This window comes from Plectropomus leopardus, chromosome 2, assembly GCF_026936395.1.
Source record: "Plectropomus leopardus strain MGB_pleo_1.0 chromosome 2, ASM2693639v1, whole genome shotgun sequence".
Taxonomy (NCBI): Eukaryota; Metazoa; Chordata; class Actinopteri; order Perciformes; family Serranidae; genus Plectropomus; species Plectropomus leopardus.
This window is the reverse complement of record NC_142177.1, coordinates 27,400,373-27,424,991: the sequence shown is the minus strand read 5'-3', so window position 1 is coordinate 27,424,991 and position 24,619 is coordinate 27,400,373. Positions and strand designations below refer to the sequence as shown.

At 40.0% G+C, this 24,619-nt stretch overlaps 1 protein-coding gene across 2 annotated transcripts; it reads right to left on the bottom strand.

Moving 5' to 3' along the window:
* Positions 1-4,628: 4,628 nt before the first annotated feature.
* On the bottom strand, positions 4,629-22,080 carry prdm2b (PR domain containing 2, with ZNF domain b). 2 transcript variants are annotated; one of them, XM_088089649.1, is made up of 9 exons: positions 21,875-22,080; positions 20,018-20,060; positions 19,779-19,896; positions 17,550-17,653; positions 17,044-17,196; positions 15,309-15,435; positions 12,312-12,416; positions 7,668-12,169; positions 4,629-6,321 (listed from the first exon to the last, which is right to left on the bottom strand). In XM_088089649.1, exons 3-9 carry the CDS (start codon positions 19,891-19,893, stop codon positions 6,304-6,306), a joined length of 5,124 nt encoding a protein of 1,707 aa, XP_087945775.1. In that variant the 5' UTR covers positions 19,894-19,896; positions 20,018-20,060; positions 21,875-22,080; the 3' UTR covers positions 4,629-6,303. The 2 variants fall into 2 exon arrangements, with proteins under 2 accessions (XP_087945775.1, XP_042362738.1); XM_042506804.2 differs by lacking the exon at positions 20,018-20,060.
* Positions 22,081-24,619: the final 2,539 nt, after the last annotated feature.

The window sequence follows — 24,619 nt, the reverse complement described above, 5'->3', positions numbered from 1 at the left end:
AACAATTTCATTAACCATGCTTTTTTCTGTCTGTAAAAATAAAAGCATTTTAAATGACCCTATGCTGGCTATTCTACCTGTTGTTCTTTACAGAGTTATTTACCCACAGAGTGATATATGGTCCATTTAGAGTGTGAGAATACTGAAAAGTTTATTCCTGGATCAGGGTGTCCTAATCACTGACACAAAAGTGAGATGGATGAGCTAATCTTGGAAAGCAGAAAACATTCGATTTTTACAATTTGCAAAATCCAAATAAATGTGTAAATATTAAACTATTTTAAAGTTTAATGCAATTGCATTATGTTCCTGAAATCCACCTTGAATCAACCTTTCTTTTGCGAACAGAATAATCTTTATTTTTTAAACAATCCATCTAAAGAGTTTTGAAAGACACATACTGAAGGTTTGATCCAGATCAAAACCAAGTCTGGATTACATGATTAGATTAGATTAGACCAGGGGTGTCCAAACATTTTTGAATGGGGGCCAAATTATATAATGTGAAAATGGGGGCAAGTGTTTCTCGCATCATATAGCTAATTAAAAAAACACACAAACAAACAATACAAATACAACAGTTTCATCTTTCACTTAAAAATTTATTCAATTTTACACCGTTCCTGAAAGCAGCGTTCACTTTACACATCTCTGCTGTGGCCATGTATGCTTCATGGCAGAAAATGCCTGCTGCTAGGCAACCATTCAGATTACTAGTTTACTGTCTGTTTATGAAAACACATTAGTTCCTGCTTGACGCATGTCTACGAGCTGTATTATAGTCCTTCCATTGTGAGCTGAAGGGAAAAAAATTAAGAAATCATTGTTGATTAACAAGTACTGTGTGGCAAGCCATAGTACATTTTGAAAGTCAAGCCAAGGGCCCCTTAAAATTGATCTGAGGGCAACGATTGGTCCCAGGGTTGGACTTTGGACATGCCTGGAATAGACAGTCTTTTTGGTCCCAACAGGACAATTTAGTTTGCAACACTAGTCAACACAACCAATTCACATCATAATAAATACAACAAATAAGGCATAAATAGATAAAACATAACGTACAGTAGATGTCATCAACGTTAGTTGTGGTAATAATAAAACATTCAAGGTTCATCACTATTTGAGCTAATCCAATTTCAGAATCCTGTTCTTTTGAACAACCGAGATCTGGTAACCATAACCAGAATACTAAACAAATTGTTTTAATTTTCCCACTTCTTAGAGAAGTACAAAAATGTTCTCAACTTTTAGTTTCCAGTTAATCTCAAAATGTTCAAATCAAACTTAGAGATACATATCTTTTGGGGTTTTTTATTTGTTTTTTTAATTGAACAGCGATATCTTGTTGAACTAAAAGTCGTTCCCAAAATAAAGTAACATTACTGGCATCAAGTTGTGGAGTTAAATGTGTTGTGATTTATTCAGAGCATACCAGCCCTTCAGTGAGTCTTTTTCAGGAATAGATGTTTGTCCTGAACCTTCTGCATGTGGTAATTGAGCACCAAGCCTCTAAAGCAGCCCCGCGCTCTTCAACGTCTTAAATCTGCCTCTCTGGTGTGTCGTAGTTTATTTTGTCAAGCTGGGCACAGAGCTGCATGGAAATTGCATTTTTATGAATAGGGCTGAGGCACCATACACAGCAATCAAGAGAGAGTGCAGCGATATTTCACCCTGACAGCATGAGTATGGTGCAGCACTCCTCCAAGTGCCCACCCCTCCGCACAGCTGAACACCCATAAACTACATCCAGCCATAAACTAAACCATCATGGCACTGGGGCAAATAAACACGTCTCTCCATCCCTCTGAATAAAGAGAAATCCGGCCTGTGGATCAAATCCAACATACAGATTGCATTTAATTCATAACCCCATCCATCAACATGATAGCCTCATGTGAGGATCCTGTCCACAACATGGCCCAGCTCTCGCAGTTTGCTCCCAGCGCCAGAGGCACATTTCTGCTTCACACCGTCTGTCCGGTGGGCTTGTTAGCTCATTAATGTTAGGTGAGTGTGATGGATGGGGTCTGGACAAAAATAATCTCAGCAGATGCCAGATGAGACCTTGAGAGGTATTCATGGGGACAGATGCGCCATCAGTGATGCTGAGACGCTTCTGTCTTCTATTCAGGTTAATAAACCACTTTTTTTTTTATACTGGGTGATGTTCCAGAAACAAATATATATTATTAACTTTATTATTTTGTCAGGCTAAGGTTTATTTTTGAAGCTGCTGGGGCGAATCTTATGAATATTAATCTATTCAGGTTTTTCTTACGTTACTTTATTTGGATTTACTTCAGACATAAAATATACTGAAAAAGATCTTGAAAGTTGGAATAAGTTCTCTGCGTCTGAAAGCTGGTAAGAAGTGTGCACTCAATTATTAATGCATTTGCTTCTTATACTTAACCGCAGAGATTGTTAATCTTCTGATTTTCCACATATTAATGTCATTACTTTGTAGATGAGAATTAGGGCTCAATGCTCTTTTTTATGTCCAGTTTATTTTTCATGTTGTTAAACCTAAATGAGATATGCTTTTTCATAAGTGGCTTTATAGGTGTGATTTTATTTTATCATCATTTTTATGTGGTTGAGACTGTTTTGTTGGGCTTTTTCTCTTGATGAAAAACACATTAAATGTGCTGCTGCCATGGAGTATCAAAAAAGGAGCACACTGATATAGTAGGAATATTTCATGATTGTATGCGCAATAAAGCATAAGGTTTTTCATCGGCTTGGCGAATCTAGTCCCACTGTGATTTATGGCGGTGGGCAACAACAAACTGCAGTTAGAGCAATGAGACCCTTTAAAGGAATACTTCACCCTCAAATCATCTTTATATCAAATATTCATCCTGTTAAATGCTAACTTCATGAAGAAATCTTTGCTTATCTTGCATGCCTCGATGATGAACGAAGAATCCGAAACTCGAGGAATTTCTTGATGAATTGACGAAAAGGGGTCCGTGTTAAACAACTACAAAACAATATCAAAACACCATTTACAAACTCTCACACAGCTCGTGCAGCATAATCCAAGTCTCATTTACTCAGTCGTATGCCTTAAAAGTAAACTTATCTCTGCTCTCTTCAAAGCCAGACTCCATTGACAAAAACAGCAATTTAACATCACAGAACACCTAAACTGCTACTGCTGCCTCGATCTGTTTCCTTAACTGCGTGACTTTGCTTAATCTGAACCAATTCTTTAAAAGACCAAAGTCACACAGTAACAAAAACTAACTGATCACGGTACCTTCTGTTCAGCTCCACATCACAAAGAGCTGCCTGTTTGGGGAGCATTGAGCATACAACAAATGAGACTGATTGAATTATACTGCACAAGTTGTATGAGATTTTGTGAAAATATGTTTTGATATATTTTTGCATTTGCTGGTACACATGGTCACCTGGGACTTAAGAATTTCTGTTTTTGGATTCTTCGCTCATGGAGGCATACAAGTTTTCTTTATGGATTCAAAATTTTACTGTTGAGTTCTGCGTGTTTTTTTTTTTTACTATTTATACTGTTTTTGCTTGATTTCTATTTTTTTTGCTCAGTTCCTAGTTCTATGTCTAGTTTTTTCCTAATTATACTGTTCGCTTTTCTCCATTTATCTTGTACATACCTTGCTTTGATATCCCTTTGCTGCTGTAACAATGCCAAATTTCCCTATTGTGGGACCAATAAGGGATTATCTTATCTTAAATAATGAGTAATTGATTAAAAAAATGTCATTTCAGGGTTGACATTCTTTTAAGCTACAATTTGGTGTTTAAGCAATAAATAACAAGTCTATTTCATGATTAAGTTCTTTAAAGTTAACTTTAAACAATAATTCAAAAGAAACGTACTGTGATATCCCTACAAATCTACAAAAGCAAATATTTGCAAGCAACAAACTACTACTGCAAAATTTGCTCCTTTTTTTTTTCATGTGGAGCTGCACAATGCGGCGCTAGACAGCAGAGGTAAGAATTTAAGGTTCTGTATGACTCACATATCAACCTCCCTGACAAGTGCACTGCTCCCAAAATAGATACAGATCTCGCAGCAACTAGCAAGCTGACGATGGCCATGGCTCCCCGGTAGCAGCTTGCTGACCTGCGAAGTAAAGGCAGCAACTTAAAATGTGATTTATGTAAAGTGCTACATTCTATCAAATTCAAATAAAACAGAAACTGAAATTCCTTTTTTTATTATCTGGCTGGGTCCCCGACTGGCCATGAGAGTAGAAGGCAATCAGCAAATGTAATCTGGAAAACTTTATTACAGCCGCAGGGACATCCATTATTTTAAAATAAAATTAAAAAAAACGTCTCGGCGACTAAAATAGCCTGAAAGGAGTCAGAGTCACTTATGAGAGCAGTTAATCATGTTCTCTGTACGTCCACATCTTGATTTTTACATAACCATTGAAGTTCAATAATGAAGAAATACATTACATATTAAATCATGAACTCAAAAACTCCCTTTCAACAAACAGAAATTGAATGACCTGGATCGATGTTAGACGACCCTTTCGATCTATTTAATTTCTATTTGTTTACACTCACATCTCGGAGAGTATGATTAGAATTGGAAACCCTGTAAGCTAAAAACAATAAAAGCTTTACACAAATTGAAAAACTTTTTTTTTATTATGTCAATTACAGCAATGTTTAACTTGAGGTCATTTGGGATTTTTGTCTTTGTTCATCCTTAAATACATAATCTTGATATTGAAAGGCAAAACATGAGGATTTCTTGTGGAAATATAAATTAGCTTCAAATCATATTGTTCAATTTACTTTCCATAACATGCTACAAGCACTGAAGCACTGCTTGTGTGTCTGCTATCTCTGTGGAACAACTGGATATGGTCAAGAGGTGGGGCGAGCACTGGAGACTATGAACTAAAAATAAGAAGCTTTTCATTGGTACAATCTTATCACATATTATATCAACCCACTGAAATAAAGACGACTTTTTCCTTAGGAGAAAAATTGTTCAGTTACTTGTGGCATGGCTCTTGAAATAAAAAAATGACACATGAAACAACTTTTTACACGTCCACTTACAACGGACAAAAACAAAACACTGCTGCATTCAACATTTTTTTGAGGATTTAAGTTGTCATGCATTTTGGCATATAAAAGTTGGTTCATGTGCCATTTTTATGTGTCAAATTTGCTTAACGGAAACATCCACTTTGTAAATTTGTTGGCTGTAAAAGAAGCATTTAAGATTAGATGAATGATTTGCACCAATTTGGTGCAAATTAACAGTGTCTGCGAAGTGCAACAGACCTGAATACATTCCATTATTCACCGTTAAATTAAGCCATCTCACTGATCCGGCTAGAAATTTTGGCAGTTTGTTTTAAAGTGCTGTACGAAACACTGGGCTGAAATGAGTGATATTAAAAATTCTTTTCAAGACGGACATTATTTTAAGGAGACTAAAACATAATTCCCATCATTTTACAACTGGAATTACCTGCCGACGTCAGATAAACAAGAGTATGAGAAGGCAAGTAAAAACATGAGACATACTTGAGATTTATCCAAAGGAATAGCTGTCGGGCCACACATCCAACTAGAACCATACACATACTTACCACACACATATACAGTGTTCCTGAGGACCAATTGTTGCAGTAAACGACTGCCATTTTCATTTTTGTTTCCCAAACAAAAATATGCCAATAAGATATATTCTACAATATAACGACTACAGAAATTTAAATCAAACATACATACTTTGCAAATCATGTATTAACGGAAGTAGGTGCCCGTTTGGGAGAGACATGGAAACTGGCTTAATCTAGTTCATACTCTATTCTGCACATGCATTAAGAGACTCTGGAAACATCCAAAAATCTAAACAACCAAAACGGGGAAAATACGGAACGAAAGAATAAACAAGTTTCCCTAACCATAACTGATACGTGATTGCCATTTGCAATATATCAGCTTTCCAACATAACGGAGCCCTAATGTTACTGTTTTGGGTCAAGTAATGACTCGTATTGTATATATTAACTCATTGTCATTTACAGTTTCTTTTTCCTTTTCTTTTTTGCAAGGCTGGCTAAAAATCAAGGCTCAGTTCAGTTTGTGGGATAAGATGGAAGATAAAGAGAGTTCCCTCCTTAAATCCAGCAAAGGCAGTAGAGAGAAGCAGACTTGACGTGTTTTGAGTGAATAAGCCCACCACAGAGGTCGACCTCAGTGCTGTCAGTGCCTTGATTAGTCCAGAGTGTTGCCTGAGAGGTGAGCACCGTATTCCCGCGGAGACCTCATAGTCCACATGGCTCACTTCATCAGCACCTCCTGTAACACACAAAGGCAAACAGAGTTGACCAACACAGAGCTGTGTGGAGCTGCAAAGATTAGGGCCCGTGCTCACACAGCGTTTACTTCTGAGTGCCAGCGTCTTTTTTCAATTGTTCCTAATGAGGAGAGAGACAAAGCACTGCGCCCAGCGCACTCTGGCATTTCTGAGCGGGCCGCTAAAGAGCACCTCTTGTTGAAAATCTCTGAACTTTTCAGAAAGGCGCTGGTGTTCTCTGTTGCTCCCTTACTGTCTATCCTGAGCTGTGTATGTCAGTAATAACAAAGACTAAACTTTATGAAAGCAGATCGGGCAGATCCTGAATGTAGCTGGTGAGTGCTGTGCTTTTATCGCCGTGCTTTCTGTGAGCTTGTTAACTGTTTGGTCAGTTAACCTGCAGCAATTTTGATACTCGACTGTTGTTTAATATTTCAAATAAAAATATAGCGCATTTGATGTTCTCTGGTTCCAAAATGTGAATGTAACATTATTTTGAGTGAATGTCTTTCAGTTTTGGACTTTGGTTGAATGAAACAAGACTGTCAGCTTGTCGCCTTAGTTACTCAAGTATTTTTCATTGTTTACTTATATTTTATAGACTTGATGATTAATCAAGAAAATAAAAATGGCAGAGAGACCAAGAATAAAATGTGTTAGTTGCAGCCCAAGAGATGTGCGTTCGTAATATCAAAGAAATGAACATAATAAATGGCAGAAGTATATGTGCTTTAGTAATTTCTTTATAAATTCAAAATTCTGATGTCGAACAAATGTTTTATGAAACAGGATGTTAGGCAGCCCAATCGAAACTGGATTTTGAGAAGATAATGATATTAATATTTGAGAACTTTCTTTTTTTTTAAATCAGATATTGCTGTATTACACAATATCCTTTTTTTAAAACATGAACATATATACATATTTTGAAAACTATACAAAATATTAACATTTCTTAACCTAAGAAAACTACAAGCAGGGTTTTTTCTATGGTACTTTTTTTTTAGATATTCCAGTGTGGAACACTTTTACACACAAAAACACACATAATCCTGAAGTTTATCTAAAAACAGCAAAGATTATACCTCAATATGAACTGAGCTGGACATTTTGTAAATTAAAAAAAAAAAAGTTTTCTGCATTATTTGGTGGAAAAACTGAAACAGGGGCACTTAATAAACTGCCTCCATCTTGTGCTGCAAATTCTAAAGTCACCTATCGCTGGCATATACATTAATACTGATGCATCTCCAATGAGATAATGATAGCCTGGCCAATTTATGTGTCTGCACCCCATAAAGAGACAAAACAAGAGAGTCAAGGACCCAAACACAGTGTAATGTCTCACCTGAGTCTCTTTTGGCTCTTGAATTGGTGGTTCCTCCGATTTCACCTCAGCAGAAGGAGCTGCGTTGGCCATCTGTAAGCTCCTGGTGACTGGACCACCTACTCTCTCCCTCGTTCGAAGGGAGAACCGCTCCTCTTTCTTCAGCTGTGGTGTGGGTGGCAATTTGGCTAATTTCTTGGGTGCTGCCTCTTTGCCCATACGCTGCATTTTCATGGCTGGCCGTTGCTGTGCAGCGTTACTGGGAGTGTCCGGGGCTGATGGGGTGGGAGGTAGAGACTGAACTTGGCCCTTCTTCGTTTTTTTGCTAACAGAAACTGGTGCTGGGAACGAGGCGGGCCTTTTTAGTCGGCCTGCAGTCGCAGCGGTTTTTCCTTTGCCTGTCTGAGAGGGTTCAGGGTCTGCTGCACCAGAGCTACGAGCTCTGGTCTTTCCCAGGGGTTTAGGCTCTGGCTCTGTGTGTGGCGTTTCACAGTCTGACGCTTTCTTTTTAAGATTTGTATTTTTATCTACCACAGAAACTGCTTCTTTTTTCACCTCAGCTAGACCTTTTTTGCCCTTTTTAACAACAGGCTTCCGAGGACAGCTGACGGCCATATGTTTACTGAGACTTGCGGGATAAGTAAACTCCCGACTGCAGTGAGGGCAAACGTTAGAGGCCTGCTCTTCTTCAACTTTAACGGTAGCCTTCTTGGCAGTAGTGACAGCTTTATTTTTGTGTGAAATCGCCTTCTGGACCAGCTGGTTTTTCTTCTTACTGAGGGCACTCATTTTTGTTTTACCAGTATCTTGATTAAAGTTCAGTCTCTTTGGCTGACCCATTCTACGGAAAGGACTCTGGCCTGCGATTGCTGCTGAGGGTGACACCACTCCGTTCGGACTCTTCACTATTTGCTTGAGGGGGATGGGGTTCTTCTTGGGAGTGTAGCGCTTCTTATCACTAGCGCTGGCACAGGCCAAAATGTGCTTGTGAAGTTCAGGCATGTTGTCAAAGCTGTTGCCACACTTGGTGCAGCGAATGGCAGTGCTGAAAGTTTGTGGTATGTTGTGGGTGGTGAAGTTAGTAGCCGAGGCCACAGAGCCAGCATGGGAACGGCTGTGATAAGGAAAAGGGGGTGGTTTATAGCTGGGGTAGTGTTGGTTAATGCCGAGGCGGACATCCGGGCCTTTGGGCTTCCCTCCCTCTGAGGCCATGATCTTTATTGTAGTGTACAGCTCCTCGTTAGGGTCCTCCGCCCCATCCTCTGCATGATTACCGTTAACATCAGGCTCTGCATTTGCTAAATCAGTGTCACTGTGTGGAGCAGCTTCTTCAGTCGTCTCTGGTGCTGGCGTTGAGGGGCTGCCTTCCTCTTTGGCTCTGGATGGATCTGTGTAGTTTTGCGGCCTTAACTTGCCACTCTCTACCGTGGTGTGTGAACACGTCTCATTTGGATGCAGATCCTTTTGGTGCTGCTGCAGGTTACAGAGGAATGCAAACTCCTTGGTACAAACAGAGCACACAAAGATCCTGCCCACTCCGTGTAGTGTCGTCCGGTGAGCCAGCAGGGCGGGAGCATCACCAAACAGCTGAACGCAGAATTCGCACTTAAAGGGCCAGTCCGCAGCGTGCTCGGTAATGTGTCCGCTGAGCTCTTTGATGGAGTTAAACGGCTCCTCGCAGACATTACACACAAAAGTCTTGCAGTATGTCGAGTCGACTTCCTCTGCCTCAGAGGTTTTGTCAGACGGTTTATCAGGAGCAGCAGGCTGAGGTGAAGAGTCAACACCATCCTGAGGAGCATGATTCATAACTGGCAGCTCATCTACGCTGTGCTGCGGCTCGTCTTTTATCTTAATCTGAGGGAGGGGAACCAGCAATGGGGATGAATCATGTGAGGCAGGAGGAGGAGATGATGAGGAAGAGGAGGATTCTGGCTGGGATAAGAGAGCAGGGAGAGATTTCTCTGTTACTGAGCCTATGTTTTGGTTTATTTTGCCATTTATCTGACTGTTGTAAGTTGCAATCTGAGAATCATCTCCTGCAGTGGGCAGATCTACTGATGTCGGCTCACCAGGGCTTGATATCGCTGAACTATTAAGAGGCTCTATTGGTGGAGTGCTCGGGGAATCCAGTGGCTCAGAGATACAGTTCTCTTCTTCGTCTTCCTTTGCTTCAGCAAACAAATTCTCCTCTGTGTCTGATGGGGGTTTGTGTTCAACTGATCTTGGAGACATTTTTGGTGAGAGGACAGGAAGAGGTCTCAGTGCAGAGGAATCTGAAGGCTGAGAAAGAGGAGAGCTAGGCATAGCTGGTGGAGATGGTATGGTTGGTAGTAGAGGGGGAGGTGGTGTCGGGGATGTCACACTGGAGTTACCAGGGGAAGAGGGGTTCATGGTGACAGGGGTCAAAGAGGGCGGAGAGGGGTGGGCAGACTCTGACGCAACGTTTGGAGAACGAGAATGGAAACAACTTAGGTTGGCTAAGGGCGAGGGGCCCTCCTCTCCTGTCAAAGGTAAACCTAAATACTCATTCATCAGCACCTTTTCCAGCATGCTGGTATTAGGCTTTTTCTTTTTTATCAGAGGCTGCGGTGCCGGACTTCCCTTTAATTCAGGCTCTGCGCTGCCCTTCCGATGGAAGCTTAAATCAAGAGCTGAATCCCCGAGCACCTTGCTCAAACTGTCACTCCTCCTACTGATGGAGTTTGAAAGATCCAAGGGCTGCTGATTACAGGAATTTCCACCACTACTAGATGAGGTTTGGCCATGCATATTGTTTCCAGAAAGGCTCAGGCTGTCTCCGTCTTCCTTGTCCAGTAGGCTCCCAGGAGGTGACACGCTGTGGCTTTCCAGCTTTGGCACCTTAAGGGCGTATGAGCTCACCCCCTCGTCTTTACAGCTCTCCGTTTTACATGCAGGACTGAGTTGTGGAGATGAAGGGGGAGAGGATGTTCTTCTTTTAAACCTGCCTGAAGCTCCTGGCAGCGGCGTGACTGACAGCGGGGAGGCCAGTCTATGGCTTTCGGTTATCAGAGCAATGGTTGATTTCTGAATGTCTTGTGTCTGAAGGAGCTGTTTGAGCTTAGGTGAGAGATACACCGTTTTCTCTCGTTGAAATGCTGATGAATCGGCAGCTTGCTGGAACAGCCCACCCACTACCAAGTTAGATGAGGAAGATGTGGAGGATGAAGAGGATGATGAGGAGGCTGGAAAAGATGATGATTCTGTCTCCACTTTGAGGCTGGGAACAAGTGGGGGTGTAGATGTCCTTCTTTTTGCCGCTGGCTGGCCAATGTTTGAGACTTGCTTTGCAGCACTCGTCCGACCCTCCAAATTCAGTGCCTGACTTATCTGATTTGGGCTGATGATAACTGTGTCCAGGCCGAACAGAGCAGCAGATCTGGAGTCCACTTCTATTACCTCACAGCTGCTCACCGAACTGGTGGACACAATCTTACCGTCAATGTAGAAGCTCAGATTCTCAGAGATGTTTTTGGATATGTCGACTGCGTAATCGTCCCTGTCTACCTCATCTTCTGTATCTGCACTGGGCACATAGACGGGCGGAGGGCTGGTGCTGGGGGACTCATCAGGCTGCTGTTGCTGCACTGATGCCTCTTGCAGCAGCATGCCTTTCCTGCGAACTCCTTTTGGTAACAAATGCCGTTCGTGTATTCTGCGTTGGTGCCGGCGCATGTTGGTGTGCGTGCCAAATGCTTTGTTACAGTACTTGCAGGGATGGAGTTCCTTTGACTCCCCGTTTTCATCCAATATAAAGGGACGGTCAGCGTAAGGCCCTGACTCCTTTCTCTGCATCTCAGAGTTGTGCAGAGGTCCGCCAGTCAACTGGGACCCGATGGCTATATAGTGACTCGTTGGGCTGGTGCAGTCGGGACTTGAGCCATCAGTCTGCACCACAGGACTGAGTAGACCAGCAGTCCCAGCCAAAGAGCCAGGCCTTTTCTTGTGCCCACTCTCATGCCTCCTCTCGTGTCTCCGCCGCCCCACCTGTGAGCCGAAGGATTTACTGCAGTACCGGCACTTGAACAGTTGCATTTGCTGGTTAGTGATGGCGTGAATGTGTAAGTGACGTTCCAGACCCTGCCTAGTGGAGAAGTGGCGCTCACAGTGCTGACAGGGGTACGACTCTCCGTGGGGATCACCCTCAATGTCACCATCGGGGTCCGGATCAAGGTCAAGATCAGGATCAACCTCTGACTCCAACTTTCCCTGCGAGTCCTGATGGCTTTCTTCGCCCTGTGTCAGCGATGAGCCAGGCTGCTTATTTTGCATGGAGTGAGCCGCAGATGAATGCTCAGCAGTTTGCTGCTGTATGTCACTTGGATCCTCCAAATCATCAGCATCCTCCTCTTCTTCCTCTTCCTCCTCCCCATTTCCTCTGTCATTTATCACTGCCGACATGTCCTCCACATCTCTTCGGTCAGTGATTCCTAAGGGATGGGTTTCCTGGAGGTCCTGGGATGGCCCTAAGGTGGATGGCCTCTCATCCTCCTCCTTCACACCTGTAAACAGTCAAGTTATGTGATGTTATATCAATTTGGTAAATAATTAACACTCTTAACAAGTCACAACTAAAGACATGTTCCATGAGACAGGGTGAAAAATGTAAATATACTGATTATCCAGGACTATAAGTCATCTTACCTTCTTCCCCATCCCACATCTCCTTGACAGTAGGTTTGGCTACACTTGTTTTCTTGAATCCACCCAAACCAGCCTGTCTGGCTCTTTCCAGCAGCTTTCTTCTGGCTGCAAGTACAAACACACTCATTACTTTGTATCAGGCTATCAAAAGCAAATACTAGTTTAAAAAAGAAAAGTGTAGAAAACTTATGTTATTGTATCCTAATATTTTTGCCAGTGCCATGTTTCCATCCCAAATTTTATGAGCAGAATTGTCCTTGATAATAAACCAATAAGAATGACAAAGTATTTTATAAGACCAGTTATTGTAACATGTCATGCAGGGCTGCCCCTTGAAAGTCCGAGACTCGAATCATCAGTTGGAGACAGTTTTTTTCTTTGCAGCGTACTTATGGGGACATTCTGGTCCCCAGAATTTGCTGCAGAGTGAGTGTTCTTGACTTTCATGCTACTCTTTGCAGCGGCGGACATGCTGCAGAGTACAGATGGAGAGAGAGAGGCCGCACTGGAAGGTAAAGAAGTGGTGAATTTATAGCTCACAGCAACTTAATAGGATACAGTCAGGCTTTTTTTAATATTGAGGGTTGGCCAAAAATGCTGTTGTGCATTTGCAATCCGCTGTTAGCTTGTTTACTTTTGTGACGTGAATGCCACTGTCACAGTGAGCGTCCCGCTCAGCCTGCTGAAACGTCAAAATTTTACATGTAAAAATTAAAGTTAAGAGTTAAAATTTCTCAAATATTCATATTGAACTGCCAAATGAGATTTGTCTAGCATAGTTTGGTACAGCCCTATTGTTAAGAAAGCAGTTAATATTGATTTGAGCATTACTGTTTCTTTCTGGCTAAATAGCAGATTTGGGTTATTTATTGTAAATGAAAGTCTTGATTGCCTTCTGGAGGGATGATAAAAAAGATCACCAGATGTGTAAGATATGATTAAACAACCCCTGAAACCATGTTAATAAAGCTTTGAAAATCAATTTTATTGTTTAACTTCACATGCTCAAATTACTTTACCAAATCGTAAAAAGCACACAGAAGCCACAAATTGCATAATTATGTGCTTACACGCATCATTAATTTAAATTTCTAACCCCTGTCTGAATCAAGAGGCTTCCCTGGCACCTCCTCGTTATCGGGAGTGTGTCAACAAGGTCACCTGACCTGGCCTACAAAGCCTAATTCATACCAGAGAAACACATGCTGCAGGTCAGTCATCTGATCAGCATGGTCACAGGCAGTCTGCTAAATCTACAGCAGCACAAACACCCAAACATTGTTTTACTATTTTACTGCACCAGCATTTAAGAGCCCTTGCCTTTTCTATCCATTTGTTTTTAACATTCAGCAGTCACTGTGCAAGCACACCACCTCTGGCACACATTGGTTAGGTATTATTGATATTAAGATGAAGCTAGCAGGGGAGGCAGGCTAACTTTATCAAGGTTGACTTTGCAGTGCAGTGCAGTACAGAGCTGCCAAAAGCCAAAATACTGCAGTATAAAGAGATGATGTGCTGGAGGCCATTTCCTGCACAAGGAATGACACAAAAGCTATTCAACAACATTACTTTATAATTACAGACAATGATGTTTCAAAGATAAAAGCTCAAAGCCCTTATATTTTAGCGAGGGGGGGGGCTACCTTATTTCACAGACATTTCTGGAGTTACAGGGACAAATATGACTTCCTGCATTCTGCCTATGTTCATGTTTTTTCTTAATTTAAACTAAATAAAGAGTCAACACTCTCTAAATGACATTTGCAAGCATCTGCAGTATATTTTCCACAGAGTATGTTTGTGCTATTATAATATTTCCAGAGGATTTCTTTACCATGCATGCATCACACTACGCAACACCCACATGCCAAAAGACTAAGACAGGTTAAACAAGAAGTATCAAAAACAGACCATAGCAGATAAGATCAGATAGCAGACACTAAATGTATTTTTTTTAAATCAATTTTCCATCTTTTTTCTGGTCCTGCTTTGAATAAACCACATGATACAAAACATGGAAACACCATGTCCAAAGTTCATACTGAAGAAATAACAGTGACATTTCACTGCCATGTTGATTGTCGTACAATTACTTGATATGCTGAATGTTTTAAATGACTTTATTGAACACAAACTGCTCTAAATGTTGACTTAATGATGACTCTGTGGCGTTATTTTTAGATTTTATTTTGATGTCACGAAATGTTAGTTATCTAAGCAGGCTACAACACTACACCGACCCATTATAGAGAGTGCCACTGTGTTAACCGTCTTTCCACCACATTCATATATGTTTTTAATAGTATTTGAGTCCACATAGTTTGCCATCTGTTTCACAAAAACCGGAATATATCCGTGCGATCAGACCTAGCCGTTTAGCCTCATGCTAGCATGCAACACCAAGTCTGACAACTCGATGAACTGGTTATTCTAGCCCCAAAATGACGGCAAATGTAATTTTAAACACTCTTTACAGTACATAAAAGCTGCATTTAAGGTTGTTATATAACACTTGTGCTCTTGTAAGCCTGCAGTTTGGATAAGGCAGCTGGCTAGTTAGCTAACCTGCTAGGCCATCATCAAGTAGAGAGGCTCGCCGATGGATGGCTTTCATGCTTTAGGAACTCAAGGAAGGTCACATCCTCGACAACGTCAGGACCCAGAGGAGGAGGAAAAGCTGCTAAAAAGTTGCCAAGACGCCCCTTTAGAAGCTAAACATCGTCTTTCACGGGAACACAATCGGCATTTTGAGCTAAATCCACCGGCAGCGACGAGTTTCGGGTCGGGTGTGAAAGTAGAGAAAAGCCCCACACATCGCTCCCGTTAGCCACCACTAGCCTTCCTTCATTTGTAGCTAGCTTAGCTCGCATGTTACAACTTCGACTGAGCTGCAAAGACACAAAATCGTGCTCGAGTTGATGTGGAGCGTGTGCAGCACGTATATCAGAGGTTAAAACCCGAGCACATCTCGGTTAGAGTTGAGTAAGGCCTCACCTCGCTTCGCCCTGGGTGAATTTTTCCTGTTCAGACTGCTGGCTCTTTCTTCCTCCAGTGCAGCTGTTATCTCAGGGTTGTCTTCCACAGTGTACCACACCAGCAGCTCCTCTCCCGGCCCGATAGGCTGCAACAATGAGAGATGAGCTCAGCCACCAATCACAGCCCGGCTTGCTGAGAGGCAAGGGGGATATTTGGGCCACTGTGCATCTTATCTGTCTAAGGGGGGTATTGACAGTTTTTTCACCATAGTCTGCAGTAATCCCAGACGCCTGAATATACATTACATGCACATACTGTACAAAATCAGTATTTATTTGCACTATTTGTATACTTCACAATAGGGATTGACCGATATTTGTGTTTCAGCGCCGATACCGATTATTTGTAGTTAATGAGACTGATGACAAATATTTGGAACCGATATGAATTCCAAAATTTTGAATTCGAAATATAGCAAACTCCAACACAAAACTTTGTTTAAATGCTTTCGGAAAATGTTTAATCAAAACTGAAACTTTCAACAGCATATACAGAAAGTCAAGTGAAAATTTAAATAATGAAATGAAGAAATAAAAAATGTTCCCGAGGTTTCACAAAGTAATAGTTCCTAATATGCTAACACTTTCTTTGCACTTTTAAAATAAATCAATTTTATCTGCGATCATTTGAATAAAACACTGATACAGCTAAAATGCCCTATCGGCCCTGATAATCGGCTAGGCCGATAACCTGTCAACCCCTTGTTTACAATTTACACAACACCTAATTAGTATAAACATGTTTTATTTCTATTTTATCACTATTGTTAGTCATTGGTGCTTTCTACTTCTAACTTTACAGACTTGTTTATACATTGCATTGTGGCATAAGGCACATAGTGTTATATTTATACACAGGTAGCATTTTATACATACTGTGTTTATAATCTTAAATATTTACATACTAGTTCTTGATTTTTTAGTATTAATGTATTTATATTTTATATTTTTACACACTTTGTGCTGGTACTTATTTCTACTCTCTGTAATTCTCTATGCTTGGCATCAGAGCGACCATAAAAAACGGTGTACCACACCAGCAGCTCCTCTCCCAGCCCGATAGGCTGCAACAAATTAAGTGTATGCTAGATTATATGGTTATTGTACATTGTTCCTGCTTTGGTTAATCCACCGACATTATCATTGTTTATTGTTTCTATTTTTTCCTGTGTGTTCGTGTTTATTGTGATTTTATGTCTAAAGTAAGTTGTACTGTTGTTTTTTTATAAGTGCTATTAAAATGAACTTTTTTATTATTATAATTATTAGCACTGACAGAGAGGATTAAATTTAACTATGTGTTTATTATTGAGGTTTATAGTTGTGTTGGACTGGACGCATTACATTGATATGATATTAAACATACAAGGATAGGAATATTTTAAACACATTTCAATATAATGTAGTGCAGTTCAATACCACGACAAAACACTACACAGTTTTTTGTTGTTTTTAAACTGACAACTAATTGTATGTATTTATGTACTGTTAATCCTCAATTTAAGGGAAAACTTCACACACAAAATGACCATTTGTAAATCAATTAGTCAGTGTTATCTTGAATCTGAAAAGAGAGCAATGTTTTTTCTTGCATGCCTCCACTGAAAACAGCAAATATATTGATTCATTGATTGATTGTTCAAGTTTAACAGCTTGTAGGCCCTAGGGGTTGTATGAATGTGTGTTGGACCTACCTTTAAAACTTTGTAATGAATGGCTCTGTTTATCTCCAGGGGAAAAAGATTCTGATCTTCAGTGGAGCGTGCCCAGTTCACATATCGCAGCCAGTTTCCTTTCATGGGATCTGTGGCGTCAACACACATCCAGCCCCGCGATGGGAAATAAACCTGCAGGACACAGGTACAAAGATGGTGCCATAAATATACATTTATACTGTAGCTCTACAAGACCTGGACAGGAGCACTGAATAGGGTCACCTTTGCCCAAGTGGGAGCTGAAACATAATCAGCATTATTTGTCACAGAAACGTTACAAAAACGTCAAAACTGGAGATGACTGTGTTGATTTATCAATTAAATTTTAAAGGTGAAAAAAATTACATATACAGTCTTATGAGCTGTAAGTGCTAAGCTTGATACAGAATGCAGTTGGGCCCGTTTTAGCTATGCAGTGACTACACCGCAGAAAGGAGGAGGAGATTATTTTAGGGAACAAGCTAACAGAGCAGCCAGTAATGTACCTCCCACATGTAGACATTGCTGGACACCTGGGATCGTTTTTTCTTCTCTCCAACAAATGGGCCGAACCTCTTGCCTTTGGGGATGACCCGGGTGGCCCAGACACCTTAAAATAGGAATAGGGAAGAACATTTTATACCTGTTACATCTGAGATTTTTATTTTTGTCAAGCACGAAATGTGTTTCAGGTACAATTACAGAGTGGTGCCCAAAAACCAGATATCCTGTAGTGTGTTTTTGACTTTAATAACGGTAAATCTTGAATTTAAACTCAATGTTGATCTTCAGAATTGGCATGTGAGGTTTACAACGACTAAAGGTTATTTAAGACAGATTGTTTACGCAGGGTTGAGCAAAAAGTTTCAAAAAACATGATCAGTCTAAAGTAAGTTGTGGTCGTCTTAATGTGAAAGCTTTAAAGAATAGATGAGAAGATGACCATCATCCGAAACAGTGTACTTCATGTTTGACAGGAGATGGAGGTGATGAGTATTATTATATATTAGTGTGTAAAGTTGTGACGATGATGAAACAAAACAATATGAAAGGTTCTAAAATGAAGTTTGTTGTTATACTTTCTATACATTTTTTTCTTGTGATTTAATGAATAAGTTTCCAGGTTTTTATTTTCTCAGCTATTGAAGAGAAAAATCATTATGCAGAGCTATTGTGTGTATTAGATGGTCTTTGAGTTTGTGTTAATTGTTGTGTGTTGCAATGTGTTTGGTCATACTGTGAGTATGAATGCCATGTTATGTGTATTTGTGTAATCTAGTTAATTAAATATTGTGAACGAAAATAATGGAGACCCCATGAAGAGTAGCTACTATTTTAATACAGAAGCTAGTGGGGATCTTTATAAACAAACAAACACACAATCTGATGTTTACCTGTGGGGGAGTGTTTGATCATTTCTGTATTTAAGGATTTAGTTTTTACTCATCAACAATCCTGGGTCTGTTTAGACTGGACATTAACATGCACTTTGGTGATCCAAACAATAGTGGACAGCTGAGACACATCGCCGTTCACACCTGTGTCAATCATACGTCTCCGGCTGAATGCTTGAATACAAATTTTCATTTCTCCCAATGTCACTTACCTTAGAAGGTCAAATGCCCTGTGCCACGTTATGACATCCAAACTCTCACTTCTGCTTTCAGCAAAAATCAACACGTTGCCTTCCATTATGTAATACAATGGATAGTCACGCATACTTCATCCAATTCATCATAAAGTGAGCACGTTATAGAGGGTTAGTCCGTGTCACTAAAACAACCGCCATGGCCAGCATTGACAACAGAGTCGTCCCCTGATTAAGTTTGTTTTTGTGGGAGTTTTCCATAATCCACGGTGAGGGTCCAAACACAGAGGAATACGGTATGTTGTAAACCCCTCAAAGGAAAATTGTCATTTGCAGTACTAGGCTTTATAAATAAAATTAATTGACATTTGAATTAACAATTACACTATGAAATATATGTGGTCAAATGCGTCTCACACTTCCTCAACAAGTGGTTTGAGTTATCGATCACAATGCTTTTTGGTGGTTGTCCACACCTGAATTAAGTGCTGTCCACCTGCGATCGGATCACTTACGAGGCATTGTTAATACCAAGTGTAAACAGGCTCATAGAGACAGACAAGCAGTCACTCCAACATTCACATTTACGAGTAATTTAGAAAACACACGATGCCAAGGGGAGAACATACAAACTTCACACAGAAGCGCCACAGCGGTTCCAAACCCGCAATCTGTACTAATTATTTTCTTCTTATATATTATATTTGCCCCTGAGTTTGATTTCAATCACTGGGCAAAAAAATGCAATTATTTATTTCAGTTTCTTTTGTTTTCTTGCATCTGTGGATGTCCATACACCCCAAGGGGGCACTGTGGAATAAAGAATGTCTGAAGCATATGTGTTAACCAAGATTATGAGTCATTTATCCAAATATTCTTCATAAAAGCTTGAGTTTGTCTCAGGCATGGTAGAAAATATGGTAATCCTTTTGACATGACTAGCATTCAAATTCACTTTTGTTTACATTTGATCATCCTAAAATCTGCTTAAGTTCTCCATTTTTAAGCACAGTCTGGTCACGCTGGGGTCCACTTACTGACTGCTGGGGGTCATTTTCAAAGTTGCACAGCAGTGAAATGCAAATGTTAATGCACCTAAAAGATGGTATAGTTGTCTTAACAGAAGAGACACACTCTTTGTACTCACCAATGCGGTTTTGATTTATAGCTGACGGGCCGAGAGTCAAGCAGTCAGGCAAACCCTTCCACACATGAGCTGGAATTTCATCTAAAGTTTCCACTGTCCCTCCGGTAATAGCCATGATCTGAAAGACATGAAATATTTGCATTAAAACCCTGTGAAAATGTCAACTATCAGTATGTATGACATGTTGATCAGTAGATGATACCCTCATTTTACAGACTGTAAGAGGTAAATATTTATACCTGACAGAGGGGACCAAGTCTTGATAGAGCGTTATCTCATGGACTGTAAACACAGAGTTGAATAAGTGATTAAAAAGTAGCAGCAAGCTTGAATAGATGCTCTGAAAGTGAGTTCATTGCACAGATTCACTGTCTGAAGTCATCTAATACCTAATACAACTTTCTTTAGAAGTGTTGAAGTTTTCTGCATAAACCTAAACACAAGATAAAAACAAAATTTACTATGGCTTATTTTTACAGTGATCCTGACCTAAAAAAGTTCGTAACGAGAGAGTGCCATACCTATGGACTTCATGAAAGTTGTAACATGCGTTTTAAGTGAACAGCATAATGACCATTATTTCCTCTTTCTCGTGGGCTTGTAAAAAACACCTTGGAGCCCCTTTAATATATACAGCAAGTAGTATGTCTAGCCTGTGGATAAATGCAGGCTGCAACAATTAATTACTTTCATTGGGAATGAGTGTGAGTGTGTTTATTGTTGACAAAAGTTTTACCTGTGGGGTGTCAGAAAATATACAATTATCCCCAATATAATGTCTTTAAATGTTTTGGGGTTTTTTTGTCCCAAAACCATACAGATAAGTCCTGCCATAAGCTAAGCATCAGGAAGATAAAGATACTAAAATCTTCGATACAACTGACGGTCATGCAGAAATTTTTTATATTTCTGCAAAAAAAATGCACACTGTGTAACTTATTGTGTGAGATGTTCAATTGTGGATGAAATGTCTTTGTCATAAATGCCAAAAATGATCTGTATGGTTTTACAGCGCACACACAGACACATTTATTTAGCCAAGTTTTTAAATGTATGTGATTAGACGTATGCTGACACATAAGAGAAAATCTTGACAAACTGAGTCACTTTCTTAGAAATATTCAGCAGTTTTAGCTTCTCAAACATCTAATCAGTTATCAGAAAAGTCAATTAATTTTCACCGTATCAACTCATCACCTAAACTATTTTCTTGCAGTGATGGAAATACAGATTATTTTTATTTTATTTTTTTTAAATGTTTCCATCTCACTCACTTGCCTTGCTTTAGTAACTTGATTTTGTCCAAACTGGCAGAGAAGCCAATTGCTCAGGAGCAAAATAAGCTGACCAATGTGTGTGTGTGTGTGTGTGTGTGTGTGTGTGTGTGTGTGTGTGTGTGTGTGTGTGTGTGTGTGTGTGTGTGTGTGTGTGTGTGTGTGTCTGGGGCTGGGCTCACATATCACACTAAATTCATTAATAAAACCAAAATTCAATTTAGTTATACAGCAGATATTTTGACATTTAAAACTTACTGGTGATGCTTCATAATCTCAAAGGCAGATGCAGCTGACAAAGCTAGGACAATAAACCTCACTGTCTCAGACTCGTGCTGCTCGAGCTCAGGGTATTTTACAGCCTCTTTCAATAAAAGAGAGTCTAAAATGCATAAACTTTTTGCTGGCCAAGTGATTTAGGTCATTTTTCCCCCCTCAATATGATCCGGTGCTGGAGTTGTGATCAGACATTTTTAAATCCCTCCAAACTGAAGTTCAGGCAACAAATGGAGAGATTTCAGTGTGCAAAGTGTGTGTGCGTAAAGCGGATTTCAAAGCGTTAATCGTCAAAAAAAAAGTTGACAAAGACGCAAAATATGAACGGGTATTAAATTAAAGCGTGCAGCGCCTGAAGGATGCAGTTTATTGTTACCCTTGTAGGCACACCGTCCGCTCTCCTTATTCTTCCCGATGCTGCCGGAGTAAGGCGGTTTTTCTCCCTCAGTGTTCCCGGTCGTAGGGTGTTTGTTTTGGGGTTTAGGCTACTCACACGCGCACTTACCTGCCGTATGTGACCGGGGACTTGTGATTTTTGTGCTCTACCTGCTTTGAATCTGCTGAAAATGGCGGATGGAGGCTTGAGCCGAAAGCCTCTTCTGTAACTCGGATGGTGGTGTGGTGGAGTTGGGGAGAGGCAGCCTGTCAGACCCGGACACACTCTCACAGCAGCGATGGGGCAATAATGTGGAGCAGAGGTGGTTTTTGTGTGGACGCCACGGCTCCCCGGTGTCCTCTCCGGTGCTGTCCGCGCTGCAGCCGAACATGAAACCAGGCCAATTAAGTACCTTGCTCAGATTCATCTGTGAGCATAATGGGCCTGTAGGCTGGAGCCATCTGTGCATCCATGAATAGCTGAAAAGAACTCAATAAAAGCAGGCAAATGCAGGCTGAAATGTGTTATTTTGTGGGGAAAAAAAATTCCTCAACTTTATTATGTTTTGTATAAGGCCCAAATGTTTTGCCCGTAGTGAGTTGTTGCTGTGTTTTTATTTGATGGTGAATAGTTTTTCCCCCTCATATTCTTTTATACACATACAAACTACCTGCCAACTACAAGTGAGTTATTAAAAAATATATGAGTGCATCGTCTGAAAAATGCTGGATAAATCTTTTTTGTATGAGTCAATTAAATTGAACTCTATTTTTATTTCCCTTAGCATAGGCATAGATTTTGGGTGGGACTGGGGGCAAGTCTCCCTTAACATTTATGTGCATTTATTCACCTCAATAAAAACATGAAAGCAGTACTGCACTTTAATTTTGACAAATTAAAGGCATTTCCAAAACAAATTGATGCAAAAAGACAGTGGTGCAAATAATAATAAAAAGAAATTCATTTAAAATAATAATAATAATAATTTTAAAATAAAAAAAAACAAATACAAGAATGCAGAAAATTAAGTATTTAAAACTCAAAATTTATTGGCAGAGGACCCCTAAATCTTTGTCCCACGTGTCCTTCCTCCAATGTTTAAAACAAATTTTCACCCTTGTCACCTTAGTATCTAACTAACTTTTCCAGAAAGTCCTGAGTACAAAATAATAGGATACAAAATAAGAAGAAAACTGAAACACATCAAACAGGCTGAAAGGTGATATTTGGTAGGGGATTTTTTTTTATATCACACTATTAATATCTTTCTCTTGATATAGTAATGTGTGTTTCATTTAAAAACATTTGAAGACCTGTTAATTGGGAAAATAACCATACAAAAATGCTTGTTTTAGTTAATTAAATACCTGACAAGTCAAAGTCCTTCATTCTGTTGATGCAAAATCATGAAGTCCAATGAGGTTATAAAAAGTCCTACAGATTGTCCATGATGGTCTCTGGAAAGCTGAAATATGAAAGAAACACTGTAGCTGTCACAATACAACAGTAGAAAAATCTATGATGGATACAAATTTAAATAAAATATTCTCAGGGTATAGATATATACTGCCATATTTTCCAACATAACCTCAGTACAAAAAAACTTCAAACAGCACAGTTATCACACGTAATACCTCTGTAAACACACCTCTAGTTTGTACTGTGTGTCTGTATCTGGAGAAGTATTTAATATGTATTTATGAATGTATTTTATTTTATTTTCTCTATTCTAATTCTTAAAAAGCCGAGAGATTTCGCAAACTAGCAATTCACGACAAACACTAAACACATTTCATCATGCATAAATGTATGCTACAATTCTAATGCCACTGTTTTGTCCATTTCAAGTAAAACTAACTAAACCAACTAAACTACAACTAAACAAAACAAAAGTCCATAAGATTATGTGGCCTCTGTTCTCTGCAGTGTGAAGGTGAATACGCTTCAGCAGCATACTGTAAAGTTCCTGTTTGGATATGTGGTTGCTTCAGTTCCTCTGTACGTCAGTTCTCAAAGGGCATGTCAGGTAATCATGGCTGTTTTTATAATCTACACGTGATGTTTGTGGCCACTAGAGGCTGCTGTGCTACCACAAACAGGATGTGTCCTCTTCAGGTTGAACTCTGTGCCTGGCGGCTTGTGAACTAGTTAGAACAGGACTGACACACAAATAATAATTTAGCTGTACGAGCAGCAGTGCAACTGACGAGAAACTATTAGCTGAGTTGTAAGAATGTGAGCGAATGTGCGATCTACGTGTTTGACTGTTAATCTTTCTCTAGCAAAACTTAAAGCCTTTTCTGCATGGTGAAAAGGAGCATTCATGCAACAAAGCTGCATTTTCTCATGTAAAACTTGCAGGTATAACATGTAACACGGATCCTCCTGTTAATAATTACCAAAATATCTGTTTTTTAGCTTCTTGAGGTGTGACCTCATGCCATATGGACGCATAGTTATCCTGCAAGCCTGGCATTCAGTATACCAGAGGGTGAAGACACTTCAATTAACTATCTCCTGTATGGAGTTCTCCATTTGTTTTCAGTCCAAAATATCTCAGTAATCTTGTGCCACATTCACACTGTGGACCTGTCATATACAGTTTCTGCTTTTTCAGTGTCGGTAACCTCAGTGTTTAAAGCGTCTCTCAACCAGATGTGCTGATTCATGACCTTCTTTTCACAAGTGTTCACTCCTAATGCTCAAGGACCAACAAATTCTTCCACCCATGCTCCACCCTGATGACCTCCCCGTGTCCACCAGGCTGACAGCTGTCACCAGTCCCTCTGCTTTTTATGACATCCTCACCTTCCATATCAGGATGTCCATTAACTATAGTGTTCTTGAACAGGTCATGCTGAGTTACCTTAAAATGCTCAGGTACTTTAATAAACGTACAAAAAATCCCAGTGTGA